At 36.6% G+C, this 24,659-nt stretch overlaps 1 protein-coding gene across 9 annotated transcripts in view; it reads right to left on the bottom strand.

Annotated features, from left to right (window-relative positions):
• The window catches only part of LOC101882457 (voltage-dependent calcium channel subunit alpha-2/delta-1), a 229,543-nt gene that overhangs the window by 59,782 nt on the left and 145,102 nt on the right, over nt 1-24,659 (bottom strand). For 5 of the 9 annotated variants that reach the window (XM_073930291.1, XM_073930290.1, XM_073930289.1 and 2 more), the window contains 4 exons: nt 4,065-4,136; nt 580-651; nt 430-491; nt 233-309 (listed from right to left, as the gene is read on the bottom strand). In XM_073930291.1, the coding sequence (XP_073786392.1) occupies nt 233-309; nt 430-491; nt 580-651; nt 4,065-4,136 (283 nt within the window). Of the gene's footprint in view, nt 1-232; nt 310-429; nt 492-579; nt 652-4,064; nt 4,137-13,209; nt 15,116-18,829; nt 18,890-24,659 lie in introns of those variants that run through there. The other 4 variants (XM_073930287.1, XM_073930286.1, XM_073930292.1 and 1 more) reach the window with 2 other exon arrangements.

Below are 24,659 nucleotides of genomic sequence, written 5' to 3'. Positions count from 1 at the left end.
GGACCTCAGTTTAATACAGAGACCGGCGCTGACAATCGAGGTCACACACACACACACACAAATAGGCAGACCTCTCTTGCAAGCTGATGAAAAATATTCGGTCTTAACTATTTCATAAAACAATAGCATTGCATACCGATGTCTTTATCTGATCTTTTAAGTAAATGATAGTGTGTTTGCTCGACATGGGGAGCTGGTGTGTGTGTTCTGGGGGTGAACGAACGGTACTCACACATGACTTGTTTTATAGTGTCCCCCAGGTTTGCTTCGATGTAATGCAGACTGTATTCAGGCAAGACCAAGGCCAGGCTGCAGAACACCCACAAGCACAGAGGAAAGGACAATGTGTTTTATATATATATATATATAATTACGATGACTTCTGGGAGTTATCAAACACTTCGCATGTTGTAGGTATAGCGCTCAAACCTGTAGTCTGTCCCATTAACTGGTGCCCATGTGTACTTCCTGATTCCACGATCAATGTATCTCTGAAATAGTTAAGAGAAAGGTATATATCAATCAAATCAGCAGAAACATAAATGTAATAATTGAAGAGTTCTAGCAAAATTTGCTCACCTCATCTTGAGATTTGACAAGTGTTTCTATTGTTTTCTCACCGCTTGAATTGTTGATCATCATAGTCCGTATCTGAGAAGATCAGAAGAGAAGTTTTAATGTTTATTCACTATACATATATGTGTGTGTGTGTGTGTGTGTGTGTGTGTGTGTGTGTGTGTGTGTATACTAAATACAGTATATATTGTCTTTTATTCACTCACATCCCTTCAAACCAAAATGATAGTTCCCCCAAACATGAAAATTCTGTTAACATTAACTCAACCTTCACATGTTTCTACACCAAAAAACAAACAAACATGCTAACACAGCCCTTTTTGTAAAGTAGGGGCATCCAAACCTGTTCTAGAAATCTTTTCCAAGGATGTTTTTTTTAATCATCTATATCACAGTACCCAAATATTGCTATATTGCTATTGCTATATCTTTCATCCATAAATCGGCCATATTGCCAACATATCACCCATATATAATGCATTTTTCCCACATTTCACCTCACATATAACTCACATATAAACCATATTGCCACATATATCAGCCCTATTGCCAACATATCACCCACATATCATTCTTGTTTACAATATCGCCAACATATCACCCCCATATTGCCCCCGGGACTCCATATATTGCTCACAGATTACCCACATATTTCCCAATATCACCCACCTATTCCCCACATACTGTCCACATATCATTCTTTTTTCCCATATCCCAAACAAATCACTCCCATATTGCCCCAGGACTCCATATATTGTCCACATATTACTCACGTTATCTCTATTACCTACATATTTTCCAATATCACCCACCTATTCCCCACATACTGTCCACATATCATTCCTATTTCCCATTTTGCAAACATATCAATCCCATATTGCCCCCCGGACTTCATATGTTGCCCACATATTGCCCACGTCATCTATATTACCCACATATTCCCCAATATCACCCACCTTTAGCCCACATACCACTGACATATCACCCACATACTGTCCCCATATCATTCTTATTTCCCATATCGCAAACGTATCAATCCCATATTGCCCCCCAGACTTCATATGTTGCCCACGTCATCTATATTACCTACATATTCCCCAATATCACCCACCTTTAGCCCACATACCACTGACATATCACCCACATACTGTCCTCATATCATTCTTATTTCCCATATCGCAAACGTATCAATCCCATATTGCCCCCCAGACTTCATATGTTGCCCACGTCATCTATATTACCTACATATTCCCCAATATCACCCACCTTTAGCCCACATACCACTGACATATCACCCACATACTGTCCTCATATCATTCTTATTTCCCATATCGCAAACGTATCAATCCCATATTGCCCCCCAGACTTCATATGTTGCCCACGTCATCTATATTACCTACATATTCCCCAATATCACCCACCTTTAGCCCACATACCACTGACATATCACCCACATACTGTCCTCATATCATTCTTATTTCCCATATCGCAAACGTATCAATCCCATATTGCCCCCCAGATTTCATATGTTGCCCACGTCATCTATATTACCTACATATTCCCCAATATCACCCACCTTTAGCCCACATACCACTGACATATCACCCACATACTGTCCCCATATCATTCTTATTTCCCATATCGCAAACGTATCAATCCCATATTGCCCCCCAGACTTCATATGTTGCCCACGTCATCTATATTACCTACATATTCCCCAATATCACCCACCTTTAGCCCACATACCACTGACATATCACCCACATACTGTCCTCATATCATTCTTATTTCCCATATCGCAAACATATCAATCCCATATTGCCCCTAGGACTCTATATATTGCCATCGTCATCTATATTACCCACCTATAGCCAACATACCACCAACATATCCCCCATATTGCCCATTTATCAGAATCAGAAAGAACTTTATTGCCAGTTATGTTCGCACATATGAGGAATTTGTTCTCGTGACAGAGCTTCTACAGTGCAACAGAATTACAAAGACATGACAAAATACAGATAATAAATAAATATATATATATATATATATATATATATATATATATATATATATATATATATATAAAAAGCATTAAGTAGTGAATGCAAATATACAACTAAACAAGTGTATGTAGAGCTATATTACTATATATAATGTTATATGTGCAGCTGTTCAATGTGGAATGTAAAATGTGTTGTTAAATAAGTGTATATGTGTATAAAAGTGTATGGCAAGTAGTGATGTTGCACGACACGGAGGCGGACATCATTGTCGGCACCAGGTAGTGATTATATATCATGCATTATCCCACATACCACCAACATATCACCCATAAATCATCAACATCACCCACATATTGCCAATATTGCTCTATAAGCTCAAGAGCTTATCACCCACATATTGTCAAAATATCAGATATTATACACTTATTCTGCTGAATATAAAAGAAGGCATTGGACATATAACCAGGAACACCAATGGTAAGAAAAACAAATACTATGGAAGTCAGTGGTTATCAGTTACTACGATTTTGTGTTCAATAAAAAAAAAGAAGCTCAAACAAGATTGTGACAAGTAAAATTTGACAAATGTTTCCGTTTTATGTGAGCTATCCCTTGTTAAAAAAGGGAAAGAGGCACTAAAGAAAATGCCCAATAAAGTTTTGGGGCAAAAATAATGCAAACTCAGCACTTTTTGTAAAGTAGGGTGTCCAAACCTGTTCTAGAAAGACAATTTTATTCCAAAGAGTTTAGCTTTAAATTAAAATAAATACACATACACTATAAACAAGCTAATCAGACTCAGTAGAAACATCCAGAAAAGCATGTTAGAGCTATTTGGAGTAAACTCTGCAGGACAGTGGTCCTCCTACATTTGTGCACCTTGTTCACCTGTATTCATACATTTCTCCTTGATTAAATAGCAACTTATTCCACACTAATGCACTTTTCGTTTTGTGCAAAAAAATGCTCTGTGTCTTTTGTGGTCAGGCCTTATGTCATCCGCTAACCATCACTATAGTAATAGTATTCTCCACTATCTATGCTAGTATTTATGCATCTCATGAGCAAACAAGTGTTTTCAGTTGGGTTTATATGCAGCAATGTTTTCCTAAAGTTATTCAGACATGTAATACCCTTCACTGTATAAAATGCTGCAGGGTTCCACACGACTCCTTCATGTGCTCCAAAAACAAATTAGGTTAAGGTTTTTTTTTTTTTTTTTTTTTTTTTTTTTACAAATTAAAGTAGTTTGAGCATAAAATAATTAAGTTGCCCCCACAAAAAAAAAACTAAAAATTTAAATTAGTAGTTTGAACAATCAGCAAAATGAGTGTATTTGAGTGTATTCTTTATCACAAATTTTCACATATTGTACTGAAACACCTTTCTGGAAGTGTTTACTTGCATGTCTTAAGTGATATATCAGTGCAGTCAAAAAATGTGATCATGCCATTGTGTGTGTGTTTGTGTGTTATGCCATACCTGGACTTTAATATCATTTTCCAGCTCCGCATCCAGAAAATCCAGTGTAACAGGTTCCTGGAATTTGGGGTTCTAAAGAAGAGAACCAAACAATGTTAACATTTCACTCTCTGTAGTTTACTTTCAGCTTTGGGTTGAGGGTTAATGTGCTCCAGGTCTACAATACATCATGGTGAAAGTTTCTGTTGAGCTACAGAAATACACAGTGTTTAAAAAGTTCATTTATGGAGGCATAAATCTGATTAATATGCTCTTCTACAGAGAGAAGGAAAAAAAAAAAATTAAGCTCAATCCTCTTATGGAAAAAAGTCTGTATTTTATTTACATTTAATCTCCTTTGTGTCCCCCTTGCATAAACATTCACATTTTTTGAATAGTTTAGAAATGTAGAGAAATGTGAGCGGAAGCTTGTGTTTCTGAACACTACCATGTGAATACCTCAGACATAAAGCATTACAATATGAATTATACAATTCTAACAATTTCGCAAATAGAATTTATAACATTTTGCTTGTTAAATTATGATTCATGCTTTTTGAGGAGGCAGCATGTATTATGGATATTAAAATCTGGATTGCTCAAAAAAATCCTCCCTCGTTCCAGTTTATGAGGTAATACTTTCTGTTTGCGTAAAGTCCAAGGGAAAAAAAAAAGAAAATTTGCTCTTGGAAGTGGATTATTTTGTTCATGTGTCACATTGCTCAAGCACACATTAACCGCACTGGCACCTATACTGTACATCAAATCTATGGTGTGAGAGATGGTGTGAGGTGGAATGAGGCAGGTGACTCTTACATGCAAAATGAGGAGAACACAGTCAGAGATGAGGATGAGGACGGCAGATGAAGAACAAACATTAGAATTAGCATCAATGAATGACAGAAGAATAAAAAAAAAAGAAAGAAAGAAAGAAAGAAACAAAGAAACAAAGAAAGAAAGAAAGAAAGAAAGAGGGACAGATACATGCAAAGGAAACAATCAAAGGAGCAGGACTGAATATGAAAGCAGGACATAATGAGAGACAGAGAGAACTGAGGTCGACCCTCTCCTCCACTGCGACCCTCAGGAGCCCACAAATCGCCCATGTATTCCCATATATTGCCCAAATCACCTATATTGCCCACATATCAAGCCTATCAACCTATATATGACCCCGAGGACCCCATCTGTTGCCCATAAATCACCCATATTGCCTACATATTGCCACACATTTCACCCATATGCCTTTATATAGTCCACATATCACCCATATTTCCCACAAATATTTCCCACAAAATACCCACATATCACCAAGACTCCACATATTGTCAATACATCACCCATATATTGCCCACATATCACTCATAATGGCCACAAATCACCCACACGTCACCCATATATCGCCCGTACCCACATGTACTATTTCCCCAAATTGCTCGCAGGGCCTTACATATTGCCCACATATCACCTACATTTCAATCATATTACCAATATCACCCATATATCCCCAGAAACCATATCATCCACATAATTGTCCTATATGTTGCCTACATAATCGCCCGCATCCTACATATTGCCCACAGGATATCATTTATTGCACATATATTGCTCGCGTATCAGCCATATTGCCCTAATATTAGACGAATATGACCCATATATCACTCCCACAATTCACCCATATTGCCCACAAATCAGCTACGTACAGTATAAACTCCTATTTAACATATATCGCCCGAAAATCACCCATATTGCCCACACATCACCTACAAATCATTCATGGCAATATGGCCCACATATCCCCAGAAACCACATATCATCCCCAGATTTTGCCAATATATTGCCTACATATCGCCCACATCCTACATATTGCCCAAGGAACCTAACATATTGCCCACATTTCAGCCATAATGCCCAAATATTAGACAAATATCACCCATATATCACCCCCACAATTCACCCATATTGCCCACAAATCAGCCAAGTACAGTATAAACCCTGATTTAACATATATCGCCCAAAAACACCCATATTGCCCACATATAAGCCACTTGTCACCCATATTGCCCAAAAACTGCTTACATATCACCCACACATTACCCATATTACCTATATATTGCCCACAAATCACTCATATTGCCAACATTTCACTCAAATTGGCCACACACAAAGCTTTGTTTTCCAATAGATCACCAACATACCGGCTTCAGGACCTCACACATTGCCCACATAAAACTTACATATGACCCACATTGCCTACATAACACCCATATTGCCTACATATCACACATATTGTTCACTTATTACCTATATATGACCCCGAGGACCCCATGTGTTGCCCATAAATCACCCATATTGCCTACATATTGCCACACATATCACCCATATGTCTATATATAGTCCACATATCACCCATATTTCCCACAAAATACCCACATATTACCAAGACTCCACATATTATCAATACATCACCCATATATTGCTCACATATCACTCATAATGGCCACAAATCACCCACACGTCACCCATATATCGCCCGTACCCACATGTACTATTTCCCCAAATTGCTCGCAGGGCCTTGCATATTGCCCACATATCACCTACATTTCAATCATATTACCAATATCACCCATATATCCCCAGAAACCATATCATCCACATAATTGTCCTATATGTTGCCTACATAATCGCCCGCATCCTACATTTTGCCCACAGGATATCATTTATTGCACATATATTGCTCGCGTATCAGCCATATTGCCCTAATATTAGACGAATATGACCCATATATCACTCCCACAATTCACCCATATTGCCCACAAATCAGCTACGTACAGTATAAACTCCTATTTAACATATATCGCCCGAAAATCACCCATATTGCCCACACATCACCTACAAATCATTCATGGCAATAAGGCCCACATATCCCCAGAAACCACATATCATCCCTAGATTTTGCCAATATATTGCCTACATATCGCCCACATCCTACATATTGCCCACAGAACCTAACATATTGACCACATTTCAGCCATAATGCCCAAATATTAGACAAATATCACCTATATCACCCCACACAATTCACCCATATTGCCCACAAATCAGCCAAGTGCAGTATAAACCCTGATTTAACATATATCGCCCAAAAACACCCATATTGCCCACATATAAGCCACTTGTCACCCATATTGCCCAAAAACTGCTTACATATCACCCACACATTACCCATATTACCTATATATTGCCCACAAATCACTCATATTGCCAACATTTCACTCAAATTGGCCACACACAAAGCTTTGTTTTCCAATAGATCACCAACATACCGGCTCCAGGACCTCACACATTGCCCACATAAAACTTACATATGACCCACATTGCCTACATAACACCCATATTGCCTACATATCACCCATATTGTTCACTTATTACCTATATATGACCCCGAGGACCCCATCTGTTGCCCATAAATCACCCATATTGCCTACATATTGCCACACATATCACCCATATGTCTATATATAGTCCACATATCACCCATATTTCCCACAAAATACCCACATATTACCAAGACTCCACATATTATCAATACATCACCCATATATTTCTCACATATCACTCATAATGGCCACAAATCACCCACACAACACCCATATATCGCCTGTACCCACATGTACTATTTCCCCAAATTGCTCGCAGGGCCTTACATATTGCCCACATATCACCTACATTTCAATCATATTACCAATATCACCCATATATCCCCAGAAACCATATCATCCACATAATTGTCCTATATGTTGCCTACATAATCGCCCGCATCCTACATATTGCCCACAGGATATCATTTATTGCACATATATTGCCCACGTATCAGCCATATTGCCCTAATATTAGACGAATATGACCCATATATCACTCCCACAATTCACCCATATTGCCCACAAATCAGCTACGTACAGTATAAACTCCTATTTAACATATATCGCCCGAAAATCACCCATATTGCCCACACATCACCTACAAATCATTCATGGCAATAAGGCCCACATATCCCCAGAAACCACATATCATCCCTAGATTTTGCCAATATATTGCCTACATATCGCCCACATCCTACATATTGCCCACAGAACCTAACATATTGACCACATTTCAGCCATAATGCCCAAATATTAGACAAATATCACCTATATCACCCCACACAATTCACCCATACTGCCCACAAATCAGCCAAGTACAGTATTAACCCTGATTTAACATATATCGTCCAAAAACACCCATATTGCCCACATATAAGCCACTTGTCACCCATATTGCCCAAAAACTGCTTACATATCACCCACACATTACCCATATTACCTATATATTGCCCACAAATCACTCATATTGACAACATTTCACTTAAATTGGCCACATACAAAGCTTTTTTTTTCCAATAGATCACCAACATACCAGCTCCAGGACCTCACACATTGCCCACATAAAACTCACATATCACCCATTTTGCCTACATATTACCCATATTGTTCACTTTTTACCCAAATACAGTTCACATTTCATATTTCCCATATTGCCCACATATCGACCCCAAGACTCCACATATTACCCATATATCTCCCAAATATTGCTCACATTACCCATAATGCCACAATCCCCTACACTACACTGCCCAGATATCAACCCTATCAATCCATGTATAACCCTGAGGACCCCACCTGTTGCCAATCATCCACATTTCACCCATATTGCTCACATATTACACCATGCCTATATATTGTCCACATATCACCTATAATGGCCACAAATCACCCACACATTACCCATATATCACCATATTGCCCACATCAACCATTTCCCCCAAATTGCTCCCAGGGCCTCACATATTGCTCACACATCACCTTCATATCATTCATATTGCCAAACTCACCCTCATCTCCCTAGATATCACATATCATCCCCAGATTTTGCCTATATATTGCCTACATATGGCCCACATCCTACATATTGCACATTGCCCACATATCAGCCATAATGCCAGTACAGTATAAACCCTGATTTAACATATCTCCCCCCAAAACACCCATATTGCCCACATAAGCCATTTATTACCCAAATTGCCCAAAAATTGCTTACATATCACCCACACATTACCCATATTACCTATATATCACCCACAAATCACCCATATTGCCAACATTTCACTCATACTGGCCACATACAAAGCTTTTTTCCCCACATATTACCAACCTCACGTTGCCCACATATACCGGTAACTCACATATCACCCATATTGCCTACATATCAACCATATTGTTCACTTATCACCCAAATACCGTCCAAATTACCCATATATTGCCCATATTACCCATAATGCCACAAATTACCCACAGTATACTGCCCACATGTCAACCCTTTCAACCCATATATAACCCTGAGGACCCCACCTGTTACCCATCACCCAAATTTTACCCATATTGCCATACACAACACCCCTATGCCTCTATATTGTCCACATATCATCCACATTGCCCACAAAACACCAACATATTACTAAGACTCCACATATTGCCAATACATCACATATATTGCCCACATATCACCCATAATGGCCACAAATCACCCACACATCACCCATATATCACCCACTTGTCACCGTATTGCCCACATCATCGCCAGATTTTCCCTAAACATTACATATCACTCACATCGCCCATATTGCCCAAATATTAGACGAATATCACCCCCAAAATTCACCCATAATGCCGACAAATCAGCTACATACAGTATAAACCCCTATTTAACATATAAAGTATCGCCGAAAAATCAGCCATATTTCTCACATATAAGCCATTTTCACCCATATTGCCCAAATATTGCTCACATATCACCCACACTACCCACATATCGCCCACAAATCATCTATAATTCCAACATATCACTCATGTAGGTCACATACAAAGCTTTTTTCCCCACATATCACCAAAATACCGGCTCCAGGAGTCAGGACCTCACACAACGCCCACATATGACTTACACATCACCCATATTACTCACTTATCACCCAAATACCATCCACATATCCTATTTTCCCATATCGCCCACTTATCACCCACATTTGGCCCCAAGGGCTCCAAATATTGCCCACATATTATTACCCACGTCATCTGTATTACCCTTATATTGCCTGCATATTCTGACATATCACCCACCTATTGCACACATACCGACAACATATTACCCATATATCACCAACATATTGCCAAAATATTGACCACATATCACCCATATTGGTCAAATATCAGTCATTTACTGCCCCACAATTCACCCATATTGCCCACATATCATCCATGTATAAGCCATATTTAACTTATGTCACCCCAAAATCAACCACATTCCTCACATATAATCCACTTATCACCCATATTGCTCAGATATCACCCTCATTGCCCACACATTACCCATATTATCCATATATTGCCTGCATATCATCTGCATTGCACCCATGTTGACAACAATTTACCCATATCGCCCACATATCTGGCATATTTAACATATATCGCCCAAAAATCACCCATATCACGCACATATAAGCCACATATCACCCACATTGGCCTTACATCACCTATATTATTGCCCATATATTATGCATGTCATCTATATACACACATATTTCCCCAAATCACCCATCTATTGCTCACATACCACCAACATATCACCCATATATCATTATTGTATCAACCAATATCACCACGTACTGCATTATATTGGTCCATATCACCCACATATTGTCCACATATCAGATATCGCTCAGATCATAACAGCTCATGCACACAGCTACTGACCGCAAGCCCTGAGAATATCTGGCACCAGTCTAAAAATAACCATTTGGTTCATTTTTATTCATTACGGGCATATTATTAAAACTGTATTATCATAATATTGGACTATTGACAATATTATATTTTTATTTTATTTTAAGTTGGCTAAGCATGCAATGACGTTCTGACACAAACAAATATACATTGAATTCAATCACAGCTGTATAATTATTGTTTTGTACAGCACAAGCACTTGATAACATATCTTGATTACCGTTGCAATGACATTCAAGGATTTACATGCAAATTCTTCCTCTTTATTCTATGCTAACAAAAGAATGACTATAAAAAGCTGTCAAAGTATCGTACAAATAATAATATTTGGCCAGTCCAAACATCTTTCATGCAGAATATAGACCAGCAGCAGTAATTTTATAAACAGGAAAGAAAGATTTATACATGTTTTTGAGGCCCACCCAAATACTCCTCGCCCTCAAATACCCAGCCACTGATCAAAATAACCAATATGTGACAAAAAAAAATCATAAAATACAAATAATCTAACAAATAACGAGAACTGTAGATGAATAGAGGAAACATATCATAATACCTTCCTATTTGCTTGTTTACATTATGAATTAGAAACATTTCTGTATTGCATTTTTTTTTTCTAAAATGTCATTTTTAATATACAAATGAGGAATTATTTTATTATGCACAAATTAGCATACATTTTTAACACAAAAATTGAACACTGGGTGATCCCTAATTAATATGATTTTACCGTTTTCAGAGTGCTGCTCCAGTGCAGCTCTTAGGAGCCCACAATTCACCCACATATTGCCTTCATATTAACAACATATCATATTGACCATATGTCACCCACGTTGCCCACATCCCCAAATCACCTATACTTCCCACATATTAACCCTATCAACCCATAAATGACCCCAAGGACCCCACCAATTGCCCTTAAATCACCCACGTCACCCATATTGCCACACATATAACCCATATGCCAATATACTGTCCACATATCACCCATATATAAACCATATATTGCCAACATATCACCCATAATGCCCACATATTACCCACATAGCATCCCTATCAACACATATATGACCCCAAAGACCCCACCTGTTGCCCATAAATCATCCACGTCACGCATATAGCCCATATATCATCAAAAATAACACCCATACGCCAATATTTAGTCCACATATCACCTATGAAACAGCTACAAATCAACCACATATTACCAAGACTCCGCATATCACCCATATATAAATCATATATTGCCCACATATCACCTAAATGCTCATATATCACCCATATTACCCACATATAATGTCAACCCATATATGACCCCAAGCATCCCACATGTTGCCCATAAATCACCCACGTCATGCATTTAACCCACCTATTGCCACACAGATCACTTATATGCCCATATATCCAAACTCCACATATATATCAACCATATATTGCCCACATATCACCCATAATGCCCACAAATCAGAGACATATTACCCATAATGCCGACAAATCACAGACATATCAACCATAATGCCCACAAATCACAGACATAACACCCATATTCCCCACAAATCACAGACATATGACCCATATTGGCCACATATCAAACCTATCAACCCATATATGACACTGAGGACCTCTATTGCTCATAAATCTTACGCATATAGCCCATATATTGCCACGCACATTACCCATATGCAAGTATGTCCCCCGCATATCATCCAAATTGCTCATAAAACACCCTCAAATCACCCATATACCACTCACATATACCCATATTGCCCAGATTACACATTTCCCCCAAATTACTCATTTAATGCCCCCAGAATCTCAAATTGTACCCACATATCACCAATATTGCCCACATATCACTTACATATTGCATGGATATCACTTATATTGCCCACATATCACCTACATATTACCCATATATCACTCATATTGTCCATAATGCTCGCATATCCTTTACATAGAAACCCCATGCCAGCCACAGGACCCCACATATTGCCTAAATATTAGACAAATCACCCATATTGCCCAATATTACCTACATATCACCCATGTATCACTCATGTTGCCCACATATCACCCATATATTACTCATATTGTCCATATTGCTCGTATTTCCCCAACATAGAAACCCTATTTCACCCTCAGGACCCCACATATTTCCTATTTACTACATATTTCCAGAGATGGGAAGTAACAAAGTACAAATACTTTGTTACTGTACTCAAGTAGATTTTTCTGATATCAGTACTTTACTCCATTTATTTTTCTGACTTTATTATTTTTTTTTTACATTTTTACACAAATATCTGTACTTTTAAATCAGGCTTGTTACTTTCGTTTTGTGGCGCGATCTATATTATTTCTTGTCAATCCATTCTTTGTAATTGTACGGCTTTTTCAACCTCTGATTCCGCACTGTAAGTAGGCTCGTTTATTAAGCTTACCATAATGGCTAACGTGGATGAGACAGAGGGGGTCCTCGGTTATTGCCATGTTTATACCGGGTAACAAGTTGCATTTTGGTGGACCGGATCACAGGTTAAAACAAGAGACACATTTCTGTTCAAATCTGGTATTTAACTTCTAACTTCTGACCATGTTGTACTGTACTTCTCTGATCTCTACTACTGGGGGGTTGGGTTCAAATTTCCTAGTACAGAATTTATACTGTTTTATAGTTTTAACATCTATATTATATACACCATAGACTGTACTCTTCATTTTAATTTGTTGGATTGTTGTTAGATAAATATAATAGAACATAAAAACTATTTATACTGGGTCATTTATGAATAAAAATATAATGCAAAGGGTAAGGCAATTATCATGTGGTAAAAAGAAAAAAGATGGTGCAAAACCGCCTTAATAACTTTATCTGTTTAATAAGATATACACAATACTCTGAAAACACAAACAAATCATATGAGCTGCATGATTGTTGCTATTTGAAGAAAATAAAGCAGCTTTAGCAAAATGCAAAAAAAAATTAGTCAAATAGATTCAGTTTTTATTTTATCAAAAGAAAAAAATATATATATATATATATTGGACAAAATAAGTATTAAATTTAAGACATTTATTAGTAATAAATACAGTATATAGGCTGAAGAATTACGTCTTAGAATAAATAAATGAGAATGGCAGCAGTTATTCTTAACAGCAGTAAAGTTAAGTTTTGTGTCCAACTGATGATATACAGGGCAACTATTCAATCAGTGTTGTTGGAGAATATTGTGATGAGAATAGAGTGATGTTGCTTGGCTACTTTGCTGCTATAAATTGGCAACAAAATCTTTACGAAAAAATGAGAAATGCAAGTTATTTTGTATTGCTATTTACATGATGTGCGGTGTAGTTACCGTGAAACTAAAGCAGGTATAGTAATGAATACTTTTTACTTAAGTACTTATCTCTGGCCGTACTTCTTTACTTTTACTTGAGTACTAAAGTGAAGTCAGTACTTCAACTTTTACCAGAGTCGTTTTAAACAACAGTATCTGTACTACTACTTGAGTAAAGTTTGTACTTGTGCCATCTCTGCATATATCACCAATATTGCCTAAATATAAACCACTTATTACATTCTGCACACATTTGCATAAACTTCTAGCACAAAAATGTAACAATGGATGATCTATAATTATTAAATTACTGCACACAGCCAGACAATACACACACAAACACACACGCAAAGAGAGAGGGAAATATCACAATACTTCCCTTGTTGATAACTGAAAACATTTTTCATAGTGTTTTTCAATATGCAAATGGGCCATTATTCCATTCTGCATAAATTTGCATACATTTCTAACACAAAAATTGTACACTGGGTGATCCTTAGTTAATAAAATACACAAACACACTGTGTGAATAAATATCCTCAATAACTTGACGAAACATCTCAGGCAGTAAAATTCCCCCACAACACCATTGAGGGACATCCAATGTGCCATTTCAGCAAATATTTTCCCTTTTCTCCTCCTCATTTTTCACTGGTGTATTTTCACTTGGACGGTAAATCATCTTTTTTGTTGTTCGCATCACAAATGGAGGTCAAGTGAGAACACAGACCTGCCGTATGAAGAAATCATTACTGAATCCTTCAAGATTACAAGCACATGACATGAATACCAACGGCTTGAGGTCCGCATTGGATGCGAGCGCCGAACGTGCTACGGCAGACTGAAATCTCCAGTATATCTGGGAACGGTTGGAACAAATAAAAAGCATTATCTTTCCTGATCCGCCAGACAGGAAATATCTCAACAGACTCTCACTCTGTAGACACAAACAAACATCAGACGGCATATGCTAGCACTCCTGATAACCATTACACGCTGAACACACTAGCCTGACTGATCATAAGCATATGCCGTGTTCTGGATGCTTGTACCTATGGCTTGTTTTTGTTTTGTTTTGTTTTTCCCCCCAAAAGCTACAGTGGAGGATCATTAGCCCCTTTCACACATACAGACCTTTCCGGAAAATTACCGGCAATTTTCCGGAAAGGTTGTATGTGTGAACAGGTCCTTTTTGAAAATACCGGTAAATTCGTTCTGGCTATTTTCCGGAAAGAGAAGTTGTAACATTACCGGCAATTTGCCGGAATGCTGCGCTGTGTGAACGCAGAAGGAATATTTCCGGAATAAGCGCGTGCACGTCTAGAACGTGCTGACGTAAGACTTCTGCTTTAGCCAATCACAACAGTCAGACGCATTTACGTCCGCGCGGTTTGTGAGAATAAAAGCCTTTGAATATTTTTCCAGACGCATTTAGCTGCTAGAAGTTAGTCAGATAACGTTTATATGTTCTCCTTAATGCCAACTGTGCAAATAATCATCGATAAGATGCTTATGATAAGCCGTTGTTTGTTTACCTTCAAGCTTTGCGTGTGCCCATGAAACAGCCTGTGAGCGGCAGCACACGCACATATTATGAACATCTCGACATGCGAATATGATCCTGTGAAAGTTGTTTACAATATTGATCATCAAAAGAGTTTGTAATTTAGTCAAATGTTTACAAATACAAGCGCAGCCGTTTAAAGCTCATTTGTGGTGAATGATGTCAGAATTTACCGGTATTTTGGAATGGATGTGTGAATGCTCTTTTCCGGAAAATTTCCGTAACGTCCTCGCCTGTGTGAACAGCGCTTTTTTGAACATACCGGTAAAGTCGTTCCGTAAATTTTCCGGATATTTTCCGGTATCACTGTGTGAAAGGGGCTATTGTTTAGTACATATGTCCATAAACAGACATATAGACTGATATACTCAGATGAATTTCAAATGTACACTATTGAAAATGTTGATATTGGGTTCTGGAACTATAATGAGCTCAGTAATGACATATTTAGACTACAAGACCTCTATTATTATGGTTAGGCACTAGGCACACACTGTAGAAACCACACTACAGCTATACGCTTATTTCACAGCTGCCAGTTTACAAAACGAAAGTGAGGCTGTGGTGGAAAGAAACCCGGAAGTATAGTATCAGCACTGTAAACATTGTAATAACATGCTGTGGACTACAAATCTCCAGCGATTTTAAAATGAGATATGGTGCAAACATCACTATAATATTATTCAGTTCAGTTTAATTTAATTTAAACAATTAAAATCATATTAGGCATCAAACTAAATCATAATCTCTTTAAGAGTAATACGTTAGGTGTTCTCCTAGGCTTCAGTTAATTGCACCAGGTAAACACCATGGGGACCCTTCCTTGCTTCAGCCTATGTAACCAGGTGAGCAATAAAACAATGCAGTCTTCTGTAGCACACCCTCATGTTGTCTGTAATATTGTTGTCCCGGTACTGACATTTTAAAAATGTCAATTTTCCTCTAACATTAAAGCGCTGTTTAGCGTGTTCTTAAACACCACTGATTTGCCAAAGTATTCACCAGTGCTCAACAGAAATGGCTGTGATTGGCCATAAAGGTCATCAGTTCACTGCTCGTCATTGAGTGCAAACAAAAATAAAGGGACACTGGAGCGTTTTAAAGTCATCAGTGGATCGCTTTTCTGTATTTGCAGTTGGTAATGATCAGTGAAGTGCGGTGAACTGATGACCTTAACGGCCAATCACAATTATTTCTGTTGAGCACTTGTGAAGACTATGGCAAATCAGCGCTGTCTAAGAATGCACTCAACAGTGCTTAAATGTTAGCTGGAAATGTTTTAATTTCAGTACCAAAATTCAGTATCGTGACAGGTCTAACATAGTGAAAGAATCAGTTCATTAACTTGAGTTTGCTAAATGGTTTGTTTGGGGAAAAAAAAAAAAAAAAAACCTTAGCTAACTAGTGCCATTTCCCTCAGCTTAACTAAAATCGAGGTCTGATATCCCTTTTAATTTAACTATCCAATCAGAATGGATAGTTAAATTTGTGTCACTTTCTCTTCGCTGATAAGATATACAGCCAGATGCAAAACATTCCAGTGTGACAGGCGATGCTTCCAGGTTTCTTTCCATTGCAGTCTCAATTTTGCTTTTAAAATGGCGATCAAATAAAATCAGTCTATAGGAGATAAAGGTACAGTTCACCCAAAAATGTCAATCTGCTCTCCACTCAGGCCAGTTTACTTCTACTTTAGAATAGAGGTCTGCATTACAGAAATACATTTCCAAATAAAGCGCTGGAGCAGTCGGTAACTGGTTTAATTTTGGACGGGAGCGGGCGGTCTAACAGTATCGCTCCCGACTCCCGAGTGAGCACGTGTACGGTATGTATGTGTGTGAATGAGACAGCGTGATGCTGCGTTTATCTTGTTTGCTGCTGTGTGTGTGTGTGTTTATACAGACAGCTTGTTATAGGCTGTCTTGACTCTGCATAGCTGGGTGGTTTTCGGTTTTGTTTCTCCTTACTTTCCTCGCTTTTGGTTAAGTAAAAAAAAGTCTATTAATGTTTGTACAATATGATTTCATTTTCATATATTTGAAATTAAGTAAGTAAATAGATAGATAGATAGATAGATAGATAGATAGATAGACAGACAGACAGACAGACAGACAGACAGACAGACAGACAGACAGACAGACAGACAGACAGACAGACAGACAGACAGACAGACAGACAGACAGACAGACAGACAGACAGACAGACAGACAGACAGACAGACAGACAGACAGATAGATAGATAGATAGATAGATAGATAGATAGATAGATAGATAGATAGATAGATAGATAGATAGATAGACAAATAAAAAAATAAAAATAAATAAAAATAAATAAAAAAATGAATGAGTAAATAAATAAGTAAATAAAAAAATAAAACAACTTAAAGCATGCAACTAAAAATGGAAGGTAGATACACCAGAAAAGTATTTGATGATTCTACGACACTGAACAGTATTTTCTTAGGGGTGCAGTAGGAAATAAGTTTGTTGATCCAATATGTTGTAGATGAAGAGTGAATGTAAAGTACACTCTTTAGTTAGAATGTAAAGTTAAGAGTTAAGAGTTAAAATGTGAAGTATTTTTATGGTGAGATGTATCCAGTAAAGTGTCCCCCAATATCCAGATTCCAGGAGTTTGATGTCTGTAACTTTTGATGATAAGTCAATTATATATTTCCAAAAATCTGACAAAACAGGAAAACTCCAAAGAATATGCAACAAATCTTTTTCCTTCCGATTTTGACAGCAGCATGACAATTGTTGAAATAACACCAAAAAATCATTTCAAATGTAATTCAAGCAATGTTCAGGCCTTGAATCCATGTGTCTGGAATTAAAGTAATTTCAAGAAGCGAGGGAAGCCTGTGGATGGCCTGATCATTAGTAAATTAGCTACAAATGTGCATTTGTGGGTGAACTATCCCTTTAAATAAGCCATTTATCACTATTTGACTCTAATCACTCTAATCAATATATGACTCTTGATCTACCACAGTTTGATGGTCTCACCTCAGGGAACGTAAGAGCAAGCTTTTTACTTAGCCTGCGGTGACGGCTCTGAATCCTGTTCTAAGAAATATGAAGAGGATTTCAGTGACAAACAGAAAGGGAGTTATTTATGGGTGCCAAAAAATGTAAGACTTAAGACTCAAATAGCCAGCACTGAAAGAGACCACACTTGTTAACAGTGCTGTTATTGTAAAACACGGCAATCCATCATAGATGAGACCATTTGAAGGAAATAAAAGTGCACACTATAAATCGATTCCCGTCGTGTAGGCCTTCCTACTGTTTGAACCGTTATTCGGCTCTCTGGCGAGCGGACGACATATGGCTGATATACTAGGAGCGTTTGTTCAGTTTCGGCACTGTCAAAATCAAATTAGCCTTTCCTGCAGTGTTCAAAGTCTCCTTGAAAGACGCCCCGAAAGTGGTTCCTTTCTCTTAACTTCAGCCGACAAATTCAGTCATGTGTTTTGCACCGCTGGAAACTGGTGGAGCACTTTGAACTGTTTCCAGTAGATCTGGCACCCCATGGTTTTAGGGCTTGTGTTTGCATATCAGCGCTGCTCGGGGTTAAGTACGGCATCCACGGTTCAGAGATTCAATCCATGCCTATGTGTCTCTCTCAATCAGCCCGCTTGATACCGGATCGCATCTCAGCATCTGTCCTTGAGAGATCAAACCTTCAGATGTGATCAGAGCCGGCGCGCTAAAATAAAGTAAAACCGTCCGGATCGCGCAGCCTGCTCCGCACATGGAGTCCGCTGGGAGCAATAATGTTTGTCATTGCGCATGTATTTTCATGCCTTTAACAATATAGCCGAGCTCATTAAAAAGCATTGTCTTCCAGTTGTGTTACGAGTTTGTTACGGTAAAGGGGAGGGGAGGAAACCTTCGCGTCTTTTCTTTTAATCCAAAAGCTGGATGATGGAACTTTGAGGCAAGATGGAAATATTTCATAACATTCGCTCTTGCTGACGCCAAGGACGGAAATGTGTTCTGCATGTTTGATTTCGACTGGTTGAAGTTAATACTCTCCATATATTGGACCTGGAGCTTTGTTATTTTTATGGAGATCGTACAGCAAACGTCGTATTTCTTTGAGCCTGAGTTTTAGTAATAACACTGACATGTTTCAACACTTGCCCCAAGACGTCCTCAGGCACAGATAGCTGAAAGTGTGAAGAAACCGCTCAAAGTTACACATTGCGATGCAACAGTAGGGTAGTTTTTTTCTTAATATTTGTGACCCTGGACCATAAAACCATGTCAAAGAGTCCATTTTTAAAAATTGAGATTTCAGCATTATTTGGAAGTTGAATAAATAATCTTTCCATTGATGTTTACTTTTTTTAGGCAGTAAACATCAATTTTTTATTATTTTCTTTATTTTTTATTTTTTTCTTTATTATAATTTGTGATGTAATATTATGGTTTATTGATTTATATATATATATATTGTAATATGACTTGAAATATCAAATCTATAGACTATATGTGAATGTGTATACATGTATTTATTTGTTTATATGTATATGTATTTATGAATGATTGTGTATGTATACATATACATGTATGAATATGTGGGCATATATGTGAGAGGAGATCATGTGATCCGGAAGTGTACAAAAAGGAGCACCTGATTGTGATGAACTTTGTCTGATGAAGAGCCGGGTGGCTCGAAACGTTACATGCTCTGTGTCAGCCTTTTTAATTTAATAAATTTGTATTTTTGGAGCCTTGGTGTTGCCGCCTTTGATTGACATTTATTTCCACTTTTTGCGGTTTTGGCTGAGCACCCAATTTAGAGAGATGTGCGTGTTTTTGTACAGTTTTTTCATTACTTTTTTAGGCAGGACAATATTTGACTAATATAAAAACTACTTGAAAATACAGAATCAGAGTTTCAAATAAATCAAAACAGAGAAATTTAAGTTTAATGTTTTCCAAATTATGTTCACAACAATGCACAATTTCTGTAGGAGTTTTGATATATTAATGGTAGGTAATTCACAAATTATCTTCATGGATCATGATATATGCTAAATAATTTAATGTTGTTTGACAAAAAAGAAAAGAAATTTTTTGACCCATACAGTGTATTTGTTGGCTATTTTTGGCTATGGATATATACTTTTTTTATATTTATATATTATATTGATTTTTTTTATTGCAAAATTGTCCGCAAATTTCTGGGAATTACCACCACAAAATCAGTCATCTTTATCGCAAAAGAAAATCACAAAAAAAAAATAAATAAATAAAAATAGTGAAAAACTAGGGGATCTGTCTAATTAAACAAAACTGATCTAACTAACTGAGTCCTTCAGACTTGTTTGAAACCTGCAGTTTAATGTGTCGAAGCAAGGTTGGAATTAAACTCCGCAGGTCTGCGGCCCTCCAGGATGTGAATCTGAGACCCCTGGTCTAACAAAAAACACGCTTTAAATAATAGAATAGAATAAATGTTTAAAGTTAATATGATTAAATTAAAAGAATGTTTTTTTTTTACATAAAATGTATTGTTATGGAATTATACTACAATTTTAAAATATTATTTTGTAGCTTTACAATTTTACAATGCTAACATTTCTTATAATTATAAATGAATTGTTTGTAAAACCCATTATAACACAACAAACACAACTTTTTCACTTATTGATGGAAACTTGTTTCACACATATTTGAAGAGTTTCGACACAAAGACCTCTAAGTGTTTCTGAAATTGTCTTCTAAATGTAATTCCACTTCTATGGCAAAAATAGGTTCTTTGCATTGCCTTTCAAGTAAAATAACTAAACAAAAAATATAAGAGGCTGAGAACAATTCTAGGAGAAACTATAGGTTTTTTGGAATATCAAAGTATCTTTTTAATTTCATTTAAAAATACAAATTAAATCTGATATGAACACCACACAGTACGGACACAATCTTTGATTGATTCACGCATGTAAAATATTCATAATCTAATGTAACTACTAACTTTTTTTCTTTTTGGAGAGAATCGGTATCTTTGCAAAACATTACTGATTTGCTCAATGTCAAACCTTCAATTACAACAAAACTCTAAAAGCTCAACTATCACTAAAAATCATAAATCAGACAAAATGGTAAACTGTTTTTAAACTTTGCGTTAAATTTATTTTTGACTTTATTGATTTTCCTGGTATGTATCTGTACAGCACTTAACTATCTAACAAACGTCTTGTCGTCAATCCCAGTTGTAAGAACAACAAATAATAATTTGACTTCTAGTTGATCATTTGAAAAAGTGGCAGGAGGTTGAATTTACATCAAAGTTCCTGAAAGCAAAGAAGGTCAAAGTGCTCCAGGATTGGCCAGCCCGCTCACCAGACATGAACATTACTGAGCATGTCTTGAGTAAGATGGAGGCATTTAAGATGCATCCAAATAATCTTGATGAACTCTGGGAGTCCTGAAAGAGCGATTTCTTTGCCATTCCAGATGACTTTATTAATACGTTATTTGAGAATCATTGCTGAGATGTATGGATCCAAGCTCATGGGAGTCATACACAATATTAACTCTTTTTCCACTGCACCATAACTTTATATTTTATACTGGACAATATTTTTGTTAAGTGACAGGACTTCTGTCTAAGCAAAGTCAGACCGTACCCTCCTAATTAAATAATTCATTATCAAGGCATGATCATATTTTATTTTGGTAAAAAAAAACGTAATCTAGAGGACTTCGCCTCTCGTATGAGCCACTTTTGATACCAGATGATCAACTAGAAGTCAATTTATTATTTGTTGTTCCTAAAACTTGTAATTAAAGTCTTAAAGTAATGGTTGCTGCATTATATGAATCTTAGGTGACAAGACTTTTGTCAGGTAGTTTATAATCAGCTGTAGCTGTGTTTATCTGTGCTTAAATACACATTAAATGAAAGTAAATGAGTGTTTACAGCAAAACTCAGATTTCTTACTTCCCATTAAATCATCTTATTGTCAAGTCTTTCATGTGCCTAACTTTTTGCAATTGCATTCTGCGCTTAAATCAAAGAACGTCTAAACGATTTTCGATCTAAGCCTGACCAGACGCAATATATTTAATGCATTTTACCTCCTTAACTTGCCAGATTGTCATGGTGCGCTGGAGTTGTCAGAGCCTGCAAGATGGACAGTGCTTTTACCATCCAGACCAAGGATAAACTATGACCCCAAACTCAAACACATGATCTCTTTTCACTTGCGCATTCTTTGTTTAAAAGATTAAATACAGGCCGGTCCATGTGTGTGGTGAAATACCAGAATCAAAGGGACTGTGAATAGACTGAAATGTAAAAGCGTGGTGGAATAGCATTGAGAAACATATATGCGGGTTGGCTGCCAGGAGCACGAGTATTTCTTGGGGCGATTTGCAGAGGTTATGTGCGAAATTCACTCAGGAACAAGGCTGTGCGCTTCAATTCAAGGAAAAAGCAATACGAGCGCCTGTTTACGCGCCACAAATGCATGTTCATACATTCTAAACCTGCAGCTTTACATATGAGGTCAGACGCACTTGTCAATAATGATACGAGCCGAATCACTCGCAGATGCTTGATCTTCCTGTTTGTTTCATGCGACATATAAATGTAATGTGTTATTAACTATAAATTGCATGAATGGAAAACAAAGAAAGGCTAATAAGAGGGCTTGGAAATAGTAGTATGTCAAAATTCGATGCATCATGATGAAAACCAGAAATATGAAACAGCACCAAATATGTGAAAGACAAGGAAGTGTACACTATAAAAAGTGATTGGTTGACTTTACTTTTTATTTAAAAAGTGAGTAAACCTTCTTTTAAAATTATTAAGTAGATGAATTATGAGATTATAGACAGTAAAGTCAATTTAACGGTTCTATGTTAAGACAAGTTTACTGACTTTTAAAGTAAACATAACTTGTCACTTTTAAGGTAACAGGTTTACTTTTAAAAGTAAAGTAACTAAGAAAGAAAGAAAGAAAGAAAGAAAGAAAGAAAGAAAGAAAGAAAGAAAGAAGAACAAAGAACAAAGAAAAAACGAAAATGAAAAAACGAAAAAAAAGAAAAAGAAAGAAAAAGAAAGAAAAGAAAAAATAACAAAATAAGAAAAAGAAAAAGAAAGAAAAGAAAGATAAAAAGAAAGAAGAAAAAGAATGAAAAAGAAAAAAGAAAACAAGAATTTCAAAAAGGAGAAAGAAGAACAAGAAAAAGAAAGAAAAAGAAAGAAAAGAAAAATAACGAAATAAGAAAAAGGAAAGAAGAAAAGAAAGAGAAAGAAAAATAATGAAAAATAAAAAAGAAAGAAAACTAAATGAAAAAAAGGAGAAAGAAGAACACTAAAAAGAAAGAAAGAAAGAAAGAAAGAAAGAAAGAAAAAAAGAAAAAGAAGAAAGAAAAAGAAGAAAAAGAAAAAAGGGAAAAAGAAACAATAAAAGAAAAAGAAAAAAGAAAGAAAAAAAGAAAAAAGAAAAGTAAAAAGAAAGAAAACGACAAAAAGAAAGAAGAAAAAAAAAATGAAAAAAGAAGGAAAAAGAAAGAAAGAAAGAAAGAAAGAAAGAAAGAAAGAAAGAAAGAAAGAAAGAAAGAAAAAGAAAGCAGGAAAGAAAAATAAAAAAGAATGAAAAATGAAAAAGAAAGAAAACAAGAATAAAAATAAAGAAGAAAGAGAAGAAAGAAAAACAAGAAAAAGAAAGAAAAAGTGAAAAGAAAGAGAGAACCCTTTAAAATGTATGATTTATATAAACATGTTTTATTTGACAATTTTTCAATTGTGAGTTTGTGTTGGCAGTAAATTGCTTGCTATTTTGTAAGTAAATAGAAGGAAACACTTTTGAGTGAC

This window comes from Danio rerio, chromosome 18 (assembly GCF_049306965.1).
Source record: "Danio rerio strain Tuebingen ecotype United States chromosome 18, GRCz12tu, whole genome shotgun sequence".
In the NCBI taxonomy this organism is placed as follows: domain Eukaryota; kingdom Metazoa; phylum Chordata; class Actinopteri; order Cypriniformes; family Danionidae; genus Danio; species Danio rerio.
The sequence above is the reverse complement of the archived record's forward strand: the minus strand, read 5'-3'. Positions and strand labels throughout refer to the sequence as shown.